General features: G+C 28.1%; 1 protein-coding gene across 1 annotated transcript; it reads left to right on the forward strand.

Moving 5' to 3' along the window:
* The first annotated feature begins 8673 nt into the window (after positions 1 to 8673).
* LOC136079369 (uncharacterized) lies at positions 8674 to 11092 on the forward strand. Its single transcript, XM_065795105.1, has 6 exons — positions 8674 to 8945; positions 9042 to 9209; positions 9333 to 9540; positions 9586 to 10392; positions 10900 to 10972; positions 11055 to 11092. The coding sequence occupies exons 1-6, from the start codon at positions 8674 to 8676 to the stop codon at positions 11090 to 11092; spliced, it is 1566 nt and encodes a 521-aa protein (XP_065651177.1).
* The last annotated feature ends 1802 nt before the right edge of the window (positions 11093 to 12894 follow it).

Consider the following 12894-nt stretch of genomic DNA (forward strand, 5'->3'; position numbering starts at 1 on the left):
CATATGTAAGAATGCCTGTTTTGATTCATTTATAAACTGCTCTATACTAGTTTTATGTGTATTTACAATTTTGGGAAACATTTTCCACAAGTAAGGTCCACGATAAAGAACTAAATATGAAGTTAGTTTTAGATTTGGGAAATCAAAGTTGTTACTTGAAAATTTTATTTCATTTTTATGAACTACTTTGTCAAAATAGGGTTAAATTATTTTACAATTCTATATTTGTGTGATACATGAACATTAAAACTTGGTGTAAGTTGATTTTATGTATATTTAATGCTCCAAGTATACGCAGAAGAGGCTCACAAGGTAGAGTTCTATTAGCTCCAAAAATTATTCTGCACGTGTGTTTTTGTTAACAGTACAAATTTTTTAATTTTGTATGGTTTGTACTTGCCCATGCAATATTGCAATAAATTAAATAACAATGAATAAAAGAGAAATATAAACTTTATAATCAACTACTGTTTAAAAATGGTTTAGCTCTATATATCATTGCTAATGTTTTTGATATCTTGTTTTCAATACTTTTTATATGTAAACTCTAACGTAAATGTTCATCTAAGATTACGCCCTGAGAGTTTACTGAGTTTTCTCTTTTAATGTTAGTGTTATTGATTATTAGATTAGGCAATTTAATGGTAATATTTTTGATTTATTAACTTTGTGGAACAAAATAAATTTGGTTTTATCCACATTTAGAAAAAGTTTATTATTTCAGTAATTTACTACTGAATGCACTTGATATTTGATTTACTACTTCAATAACTGCATGCTCTGTTGGATTTTTTTTTGAAACCAAATAGTTTTGAATACAGCATGTCGTTTTCTGATAAGTGATTAAAAAGCCTATTGTACATAATTCTCTCAAGTAATTTTGAAAAACAAGATAAGATATATATCAACCTATAATTAGAGCTATTTGAGTCATCTTCGGATTTAAATATCGGCGTGATATGTGCAATTTTTAGCTTTTCAGGGACGATACCTGTTTTAAGTGAAAGATTAAATACGTGAAATAATGAGGGTTCTATTATATTATATACTGATTTTACAACATTAACGCTAATTTTATCAAATCCAGCACTTTTGTTAGTTTTAAGGTAAAAAAAGGTGGTTTGTAATTCAATTAGTTTTAAATTAGGTTTATCCATAACTTTATCGCAACTTTTTAAATAAGATTTAAATCGTTTATTAGGTCTACGTTAAAATCCTCAACTAAGTAGGCATGACTTTGGGTTTTATTTATTTTTGTTAAGAATGGTTTAAGATGAGTTTAAAATGTTTTTAAGTTAATAGATTGAGGTCTATATGTGGCATTCATAATTTTTTTTTTGTGGTTTTATTTATTAATTCAATGCATAATGAACTTTTTCATTTACACAGAGATCGTGACGTATATTATAACTAATTGAGTTGTGAACAAAAATTCATACACATTCACCAGCACTAAAACCACGTGATTGGTGAACTGACGAGTAATTAATTAGTTCAAAGTGGGCATCCGTTTCTCCACGCTTACACCAAGTTTTCGTTAGACAAATAATTTTAAAATCGTGTTTTAATTCATCCAACAAAAACATAAGATTTTCAAAATTTTTATTTAAACTTCGAATATTAATGTTTAAAATTAAAAAACTATTTTTATTTTTTTGAAGATATTGAGAAGATTCAATAACTGTATAGTTTTGGCTTTCAAATATTTTTTGATTTAGGTTATTAGAGTCATCGACGTCACTGAGTGCGACATTTTCATCTAAAAACTTAATTGTGAAGTTTTCCTCTATTTTTAATTAACACATATATAAATAAACGCAAAATAGTTAATAAAATAGTTAGCAATAGTTAAAAGAAAAGTAATAAACCCTAACTCTTACTGACACGGATTCGGGATTTCTTTTGTTTTCTTAGACACCCACTCGCGTACAATCAGCTTATCATATGATATGTATGCAAATTTTCCCAGATGCCGTTCAATTTTCATTTTTTCTCTAACCTCTTTTCTTGTTAATATCGTTTCGAAGCAAAAATGTTTGTTTATGTAGATATTTTCACCCTTTAATTTAGCAGAATTTTTTAAAATTTCTACCTTATCTTTGTAGTCTAACAGCTTAATAATAATTGTGCGTGGTGTTTTTATATCTCGGCGTCCACTACGATGCGCTCGTTCAATTCTCACATTTTCCACCCCTTGAGTCTCCTCAAAAAGTTTATTCACTTTTATTTCACTTTCAGACCATGTTTCATTTTCATTTTCTTTGATGCCATCAATCCTAAAGTTATTTCTTCGTGACCGATCCTCAAATTGCTTAAGCTTTTTGTTAAAGTCAATAAACTCATCGTTTTTATGTGCTTCGGTTTTACAAAATCTTTTTTTTCAATGTTATTTTTGACCTTTTTTTCGATGAGTTCCTCGTGAAAATTGAGACTTTCCTTTATATCAAATACATCCTTTTCTAATCGTTTAATTTTTTTCATGCTGTCATTAATTTTTGTTTCAGCTTTTTGTTGTCGGTCGCTCGTTATTTTAAAAAATTTTCTTCTTGTTGTTTTATTAGTAATACTATATGTTTTTTGTACTCCGTAAACATTTCCCTAAACATTGTTCGAATTTCGCTAACGGTTACTGCCATATATAATAATTAATAGCAAATTGTATTTTTAATTTTAAATTTGTATTTTAATATGACAAAAAAAATTTCTTCGATCAATAAAAACGCATTTGTTCACCGTAAAAGTAAATGCGGAAGTATGAACTAACTCAGGAGTTAGTGAATACCAACAGCGTTTTGCAAAAAAGACGAGAGAGTTGCTAATGTTAAATAATCTTAATATTATTACTACAGAAATTTTTAATGTTTAATGTCGTTTTATTAGTTATGCTTTAAGTATATAGAATAGTTGTATATACATTTTTATTAGATAAAGTAGAAAGGATTTAAATTTTTATTAGATCAAGTTGCAAGGATTTTAAGTAGAGAGTATTTTAATTTTTTAAATCGTTTATATTGTTTGTTTATTTTAACTTTTCTAATAGCAGTTTTATTATTTTTTTTTTAAAAGGAAAATAGGGGTATGGAAGTTATTTAAAGTTATACTAATACTATTTCCATAAAATGGTTATTACTACTTTAAAATTTCTATGATGCTATTAACTACTTTTGTTCCTCTTCAGAAAATTTAGAAAAATTAAATTAAAATTTTGTGCCAACACTGACATCGCATGTCACATGTTATTATATATAAAGGTTAAATTTTTTTATGAGGATCATAAAAAAATTTAACCTAATCATAATGAGGTTCTTATGAAAAAAAAAGGTATTGAGTATTGTTTGTAAATATATATTTTGTTTATTTTGAATCTTTTTTAATTTTCTCGCGTCTTTTTTAAAATTTTTGTTTGTACACGTTTATAGTATGCATTTATGCTTTTTTGATATGTATGTGTATGGGGTAATAAGTGCTTTTTAGTTTTTCATCAATGTGTTTTTATAATAATGTAAAGTGTTTTTTATTGTTTGTGTATGTGTCAATATGTGTTATATAATTGTTTTTGAAAATTTGTTTAAATATGTATATATTTAACTTTATATACATATTTAAACACATTTATTATGTTTAAAGTTGGTACATATGTTTATCTTATGTTGTTTCAAAGTGCTGTGACTTTGTAAACGTGTAGAGTAAGATTTGTCAAATTTGCCAGCCAAGTGATGTACTTATAACAGAGGGTTACACGATAGTCTTTACTGTCAAAAAATACATAATAATGTATTTTAAAAACATTTTGCCTAATGTTGTTACTTATGTTCTGTTAAATATGAACGTTATGTTACTTATTCTTATAAATATAATATATTAACTTATGGTGTGTGCCATTGTTGTGTGTTGTTGCTGTGATGTTTTTTTGTTATCTTTTGAGTTGATAGACATTTGGCTTATCTTCATGTTGGTGTCTATTGTTAAAAATGGTAAATAGGTAATTTTATTAAAAATCACTGCTTTTAATTTTTCACTAAAAGCCAAAACATATTATTTTGCCATACATACAGTTTGTTTTATCTCAATTTAATTTTTTGTCTTTAGCGCTGTTTACTACATGATTTTGCTATAAATATTTTGGAATCATGATGTTCCAGCATAAATTGTTTTGTAAAAGCTAACATAAAATAATAATATTCAACAACTTTGGTAAATTACAACAGCTTTTCTCTATAAGGTGCATTGATTTTCATTTTTTGTATGTAATGTTTTTCTTATTTATTTACTTATTCATTACATTTTTTATTTTAGATTTACTAGATAATGTATTAATGTGGTATAGAAGAACAAAATATTGTAAACTTTTTTGAATTTTTGAAAAAAACGTTTACTAATAATTTTTTTTGAAGAAATAGTTTTTAAGTTTGCAACAAAGGTTTACAACGTTTTTTTTTTAACTTTTCTTTGTTAGCAGTATGTTTATTATTAGAATTGCATGTTTTTAATAATTTTTTTTTATTGTTATTTTCTAAGCTAATTTTTTTCCAAACATCTCATAGCTGATATATATACAGCGGTGGCCAAAAATTAAAGACCACTCTTTTTTTTTTCAAAATTCATTTTTAACCTTAGTATAATTTTATTTTGGATAAAGGTATCAAAAAAAGAAAAACATTTTTAGAAAGATTTTTTATTGTAATTTATATTTATTATAAAAGAATTTTTATTTTCTTACAAAATAATGTAAAAAAATTAAAAAACTGACTTGTAAAAAATATAAATGGGAAAAAAAATCGGACAAAATTTTAAGACCAGTTTCAAAAATATTTCAAAAAGCAATAAAAAAATAATCTAGAAACGTGTTCTTCCACCATTTATTTTCAAGCACTCTTGTACTTGTTCTGGCATTGAACTCATTAACGTTTTGATTACTTCACCAGGCACATTTTTCAAATGATGTGAGATAGAAGATTTCAAATTTTACAAATTGTAAAGTTGTTCTTTACCAAGCTTGTGATCAAGCCACGACCATAAATTCTCTATTGGATTCAAGTCTGGACTACTGGGAGGCCATGGAAGCACTTGAATTTTATTAGAATTGAACCAATCGCTAACAACATGCGCTTTATGACACGGCGCATTATCTTGCTGGAAAATAAATCCATGTTGCAACTGCCATAAATCAATGCTAGGAATTAGCGAGTTTTCCAAAATTTCGATGTACCTTTTTTTGTTGAGTCTACCATCAAATAATTGAAAAACGCTAACTCCACAGACACTCATACAGGCCCAAGTGCCTATTGAACCACTGCCTTGTTTTGTTCGTTTCAAAATGCATGACTGATCGAACCGTTCGCTTGGAAGTCTACGCAACATTACGCGACCTTTTCTGTTGTTTACCTCAACCTTTATTTCATCACTAAAGACCACACGGCTCCACTGATCTGTTGACCAATTTTTATGTAGTTTGCACCACTCTTTCCTGGCAAATTTTTGTTTTTTATTTAGGCGTGGTTTTTTTGCAGCAGCACGCCATAAATAACTTAAATTGAGGAGGACCCTTCGCACAGTTCTAGAGCTTGCTTTCAGACCATTTGACAGTGTCCATTTCGTAGACAAGTCTGTATATGATGCTTGTTAGTTTTCTTTCAATAATCTCACTAACAAGCGAACATCACGGTCATTTAAAATTTTATTGCGCCCAGTCCTATGACGATCATTAATTGACCGGGTCACTTTGTATCGTTGAATTATGTTAATAATGCAAGAGTGAGACCTTCCGAGCTTTTCTGCTATTTGTCTGATGCTATAGCCTTCTTTTTTTAATACAAGAGCCGCGTATCTGTCTTTTTCTTCGATCTTTGCACGCATTTTTGCAATATTTTTATATCCTTATTGCAAATCAAAAAATAAATGTTTATTTGATATCGAAACTAAGGTTTCAACATTATATTTTATAGCTAACGTAATAAGCAATTAAGACAGTTGAAAAAAATAATGGATTATTATTTTTAATAAGTGCAAATTAAAGATTTAAAAGTGGTCGTTAAATTTTGTCCAGTTTATTTAAAGAAGATTTATAAGTACTCATCAGTTTTTTAAAGTTAAACGCTATTTAATTAGAATTAGATTAAAAAAATTATACCACTTTAATCCGTATGTTTTAATTAACAAGATATTAAAAAAAAAATTTAAAATGTCAATTAGAATCTTCTTAATTTTAATTTAAAGATTAAGAAACCAACTAAAAAATGATTGGTCTTTAATTTTTTGCAACCGCAGTAAATATATATATATATATATATATATATATATATATATATAAATATATACACATGTATATATATATATATATATATAAATATATATATAAATATATATAAATATATATATAAATATATATAAATATAAATATATATATATATATATATATATATATATATAGATATATATATATAGAGATATATATATATATATATATATATATATATATATATATATATATATATATATATATATATATATATATATATATATATATATATATATATATATATATATATATATATATATATATATATAGAGAGAGAGAGAGAGAGAGAGAGAGAGAGAGAGAGAGAGAGAGAGAGAGACTTAGGCGAGATGAAATTAATAATGGACAAAATGATGTTCGGCAAGCAATAAGTAATTCGAACCCAAACGAGGAAAGCTTGGTTAGGCGAGTTGAAAATAATCGTCGCAGAAATGAAAGAAATAGGCTTAGGCGAGTTGAAATTAATAATCGACAAAATGCTAGAAATGCTGATCGGCAAGCAGCAAATAAATCAAACCCAAATGAAGAGAGCTCGGTTAGGCGAGTTTAAAATAATCATCGCAAATGTGAAAGAAATAGTCTTAGGCGAGATGAAATTAATAATCAACAAAATGCGAGAATTGCTGCTAGATACAAAAGAATGCATTGTATAGCAAGAAGTAATACTACCGGGTGATGCGAAAGTTATCGGACAAATCCTAATTTCATTATTTGAGCATAATAATTAGATTTTGTGGTAACATGTGTAGGCATAAACATTCTATAAAATATAAACTTTATTATTTGAAACACAATTATTTTAAATGAGGTTAAATGCAGCTGAACGAGAATCTTTTCGAAAGCGACTAAAAATGTTTTTTGTATATAAACCTAATATTAAAAAAAAAAATCGTTAATCATTTTGAAAAGGAAGGATTTGCTCGAAGTACAATATATGATAAACTAAAAAGACTTGAAACTGTTCAATCGTTTTCTGATAGAAAGCACCCTGGTCGTCTGACATCCTGGACTAGAGAAAAAAAAGCCGAATTAACAAGACTTGTCAACAATCAAAAAGGGGTCAGTCAGAGAAAAATAGGTATTAAACTCGGTGTAAATCAATCGACAATTGGTCTTCAGTTAAAAAAAATGAATATTAAATATAGAAAACGCAAAAAGACTCCAAAATACACTATAGAACAACAAATAAAGGCAAAGAAAACAAGCAGGAAACTAGTTAACCAACTCTATAACACAAAATCGCTTCTAGTCATCGATGACGAAAAATACTTTTGTTTTGCAGGGGACAACATGCCTGGAAATTCTGGATACTACACAAACAACAAAAAGACATGCCCAAAAAATGTTCGTTTTATAGGAAAAGAGAAATTTCCAAAATTATTATTAATGTGGATAGCCATATATGACCGTGGTATGTCCGAGCCATTGTTTCGCACTTCCAAGGCTGTAGCGATCAATTCATTGATTTATATTAATGAATGTTTAGAAAAACGACTTCTTCCATTTATTCACAAGTATCATGGAGACTTTAACTATTTATTTTGGCCAGATTTAGCAAGTTCTCATTATTCTAAAGATTCTCTAAATTGGATGGACCAATATGTCTATTACGTTGATAAAGAATCCAATCCCCAAATGTGCCTCAAGCACAACCAATTGAACATTTTTGAGGACATTTGGCACAGAAGGTTTACGAGGGAGATTGGTAAGCTTCAACAGAGCAAGTTTTGATTGATCGCATTAAAATAAAACTACAAGAAATTTATTTAAACTTTTTACAGTCGTATATGAAAGGCGTCAGAGCAAAATTGAGATCAATTGCAGATGGTGGTGTTTTTTCATATAAAAAATAATATATTTTTATTAAAAGATAAATGCTTTATTTAAAAAAAATATAATAGTAGTTTGTTTTTTTATTTATAAATAAGTTATTGACGTTTTTATTTTGTCCGATAACTTCCGCATTACCCGCTATTCCAGATTATAAATATTTAGGAGAACTGAGTTTTATTTGTTAGCATTGTGGTGCTAAAAAACTTCCTGATGAAACACATTTTTTATGCTGCCATAATGGAAAGGTAGTTTTGTCGCAACTTTCATCAGTTCCACAAGATTTAGAAGATTTATTTAAAGGAAACTATGCAGATAGAAATGTCAATCTGAATTTTTTAAAATATATTAAAAATTATAATGCCTGTCTTTATTTTGCTTCATTTGAAGCTAATGTAGTTCAACCCATGAATCATGGGCCGCAATGTTTTAGAATATGTGGTTATGTTTTTCATCGCATTGGTAATTTAAGACCAAATCAAGATGTTCTGCCGACATATTGTCAAATATTCATCTAAGATCCACTTGCAGCAGTAAGTTTTAGAATGCAACAACGTGGTAATAATCTTTGCTTAAGTGATTCAATGTTTCCATTGCAAACTATTATTACTGAAGAAAACCCATTTGCTCTTGCATTTAAAAACATGGCTGAAGTGGAAGATGAAGAAATTTGTCGAGCAGCTCTAGAAGGTCGCTCAGTGTCAGTTGTAAAAATGTCTTTACTTGAAGGGCATGATAGACGTCGCTATAATCTCCCTTCACATAATGAAGTTGCAGTGGTATTTGTTGGTGATGATGGTGCAGCACCTTCTTCCAGGTAAGTTGTTATTTACCCAAGAGGTCACCTTCTTGAAACTATATCAAGTATGTCTGCCAATTTAGATTCTATGGTTTATCCTCTATTTTTTCCTAGGGGTGATGCTGTTTTGAATAATCAATTGGTTCACAACCCTGAACGTGCTACATTGGTTAGAAATCATGTTACATTATCTCAGTATTACAATTATAAACTTTCAGTTAGACAGTTTTTTTACTCACTCTTTAATGGCAAAAAACCGTTTCAGCAATATGCTGTTGATGTGTATGTTAAAATTGAAGGCTAGCGCCTTAGTTTCATCAGAAATAACCAAAACAAACTGAGAAGCGAGCAGTATGATGTCTTACACAAACATGTTAACAACCTTGGAAATGATCATAATGTTAGACCAGGGCGTGTTGTAGTTTTGCCATCAACTTATGTAGGAAGTCCTAGAGCTTTAAAAGAAAACTTTGAAGATGCAATGGCTATAAGTAAAAAGTATGGTAAACCAGATCTTTTTATTACTTTCACTTGCAACTCAAAATGGCGCGAGATAACTGAAAATTTATATCCAGGTCAGACAGCAAATAATAGACCTGACTTGGTTATTCGAGTATTTAAAATCAAATAAAAAAGCCTTTGCAATGACATTTTTAAGCACGGTATATTAGGGAAAGTTGTAACACATGTTCAGATTATTGAGTTTCAAAATCGTGGTTTGCCACATGTTCATATTTTACTTCACTTTGCAAATGATGATAAACTTGAAACAGCTTATGATATCAATAATTTAATATCTGCAGAAATTCCAGATCCGATTGTTAATCGAGACCTTTATGACGTTGTTAAAACTTGCATGATTCACGGTCCATGTGGCATACTGAATCCAAATTCTCCCTGCATGAAAGATGAGGTGTGTAGCAAAAACTACCCTAAAGAATTTAATGTTAACACAGTAGCAGTTCAAAATGGTTATCTATGCTATAGACGTCGTGATAATGGTTTGGTTATCAATATTAAAGGTAACAATGTAGATAACCGCTGGGTGATACCTTACAATCCATGGTTATCAAAGAAATATCAAGCTCACATTAATGTTAAAGCTTGCACGTCTGTTAAGGCTGTTAAATATTTGTACAAATATATATACAAGGGTCACGACTGTGCCAATATTTTAATAAATTGTCGTTATGTAAGTGCACCTGAAGCATTGTGGCGAATTTTCAAGTATCCAGTAAGTCATATTTCTCACACTATTATACGCCTTAAAGTTCATCTACCTGAAAATCAATTAGTGTATTTTAGAGAAGGAGCAGAACAAATGGCTTTAGATCGTGCAGCTCAACGTGATACGCACCTAACAGAATGGTTTAAGTTAAATACTGAAAATGAAAGAGCACATTGCTATTCATATGTAGACATTCTTTATCAATTTATATTTGATGACAAACATTTTAAATGGAAGGTTAGACAAAAGGTTTGTAATAAGGTGATAGTAAGAATGTATAAAGTTAATCGAACTGGATAATTGTTTTTCCTTAGACTGTTACTTTTGCAAGCAAAATATTTATAATTAGTATAGTTAAATAAATAAAGCATTTATATCTGTACATTCAGTAGTCCAAGGTTAAATTTATGTTTTATTTTATTTGTCTTGAGGCACATAAAATATAATTTTGATAAGAATAAAAAGTTAAATAAAAAAATGAAAATTCATTGAAAGTGAAAATTCTGAACTACAGACGTTTTTCCTTCGAACATTGAGGGAACACCAGACCCTTTATATTGACCAAACTTTGTTTCACATTGTTGCAGAAAAACAGTCTTTATACCTATGTAGATACTGAAAAAACTAAAAAGGTCTCATACATAACTCATTTTCACAAAAAGCTGGATAACCAACCTTTGTCTTTTATTTAAGCTTAATTTAGTTTTTTAGTTTTGGTTTAGTTTATTGTTAATTTTACTTTAGTTTTTATTAGTTTTAGCTTCAGTTATCTATTTTATTACTTTAGACAACTTCATGGAAGAAATGAGAGGAATAGGTAAAAAAAATTATAGTTATATATTTATTTATATGTAAATATAGTTCTGTCAATTATTCTGAGGTATATTTTTTGTCTTTAGTGTCTGGTAGAAGCATAACTGGTAGGGCTGTGTTTTAAATTTTATAAATTTTTTATGGAGAAATATGTGCAATAGGTGAAAGAATTATTTAATATAAATATGACATTTTTAAACTGATTGCATTTTACTCATATTCTTATTAAAATTAAATTTCTCACAAGTTTAACTCATTTTAATTTACTTTTTTTAATTGATTTTTAGCATCCTCTTCATCCTGTGAAAATGGTGAGGTTATGCTTTATATTTTGATTTTAAAAAACTGTAAATATTTTTAAATTTTATTATATCCTTCTATTTGTAGTTTTAGAGTCGTTAAAATTTGAGGAATATCAAAGATATCGCTCCCAACACCCAGGGCCTTTCTCGGAGAGGTCCTTCAATAAGTGGCGAAATAATGGCGGTATGGATGAGCCATCCTTCAAATGGAGGGCTCATCCATATTGGGGTGTTAGGAGACACCGAAGAAAAAACAGCAACCAAAAGGGTGTAAATGTCTTCTATCAGTGAAGATATTTATAACTTTTGTGTTGCCTTTTTTTCTTCAGTTGTATATTTGGTTTGTTTTTGTCTTTTTTAATTGAAATTTTATTTGTTTTTCACCAATTAAACTTAAATATAGTTAAATTGATTCACTACCCAATCATCATAATATGATGCTACATTGTATTTGTTAAAAATAATTAATTGGTAGTTTAATTTATTGAAAACACTGCTTTTAAAATTTTCTATAAGCCAAGACTATTTAGCTATATAAATGCAATTTATTTATATCTATTTGATTTTTTATCTTTAATGTTTTTAGTTTGGCTCCTTGAAGCATATGTTGTTTTGCTTTTTAATTAAAATATTTTAAATCTATTGTAATGTCTTTTAAATTTAACTAAAGTTTACTAAAAGCCAACGTGAAATAACGTCATAAAACAACACCATGACAGCAGTTTAAGTATGACAACAGGCTACCGAAAAAAATTGTATTCCAGTTTTTTTTTTGTTTTGTTTTTCTTTTATGTTTACTTATCTGTTACAAATTTTCTTTTAGGTTTGTCATATGACGCATTAATGCAATATAAAAGATCAAAGTTTACATATTTTTTACAATTTGTTATACACATGTTTGATTGTAAAATAACTTTTTTTTGTTTGAAACGTATTTGTACTCAATTGCTTAATTATTTATAACAAATTTATTTAGTTGTGTGCATTTATCGTTTTAAAGACAGTTTCCTTTTTTAATGAAACATGTATCAAGGGGATACCAAAAAATTAATAACTCATAAATAATTTACATTCACTTCTTATTAATCTTACTAATTAAAGTTCATGTTATAAAAAATATAACAAGAATTTAACTTTAATCTTTCGCCAATTTAAGGCATTATGAAGTGTTATTATTTTGTGTCAGTAACTAAAAACGTATTGTGTTGAACTTAGTAATATTGACAAAAATGGTTCTGCCATACACTGATATGACCTATGTCAGCTGTAAATTACTCAAATAACCTTAAATAATTGGTAAACTAATTTATTTTAATTTTACCGATGGTTTAATTTTTTAATTTGAAGGCGTTTTTCTTACAGGATATTAGTTAAGGTTTCGCAACTTTAAATTGTGGAAACCAGCCACTATAAATTATGTAACAGACCGACCATAACCTGTATTACGGGTTGCTTTCTGCTTGTTTTATTTAATATCAGTTCGAAAAAAGTTATATTAGAAGTTACACATTATCGCACATAATATGTGCAATATATTGCAATAAAATTGGCATAAATTGCCCTAACATCAAAGTTCTTTTGATCATAAGTTATTGGACGATATTTTAACATTTTAGCATTTATA

Source organism: Hydra vulgaris, chromosome 04 (genome assembly GCF_038396675.1).
Source record: "Hydra vulgaris chromosome 04, alternate assembly HydraT2T_AEP".
Taxonomy (NCBI): Eukaryota; Metazoa; Cnidaria; class Hydrozoa; order Anthoathecata; family Hydridae; genus Hydra; species Hydra vulgaris.

What these genes read in the sequence shown, in the direction of transcription:
- LOC136079369 (XM_065795105.1), top strand. Translation starts at nt 8,674, where the DNA reads ATGCAACAACGTGGTAATAATCTTTGCTTAAGTGATTCAATGTTTCCA. An exon ending in GACCTGACTTGGTTATTCGA is followed by an intron (nt 9,541 to 9,585) that starts GTATTTAAAATC and finishes GACATTTTTAAG; the next exon opens with CACGGTATATTAGGGAAAGT. An exon ending in GGAAGAAATGAGAGGAATAG is followed by an intron (nt 10,973 to 11,054) that starts GTAAAAAAAATT and finishes TTTTGTCTTTAG; the next exon opens with TGTCTGGTAGAAGCATAACT.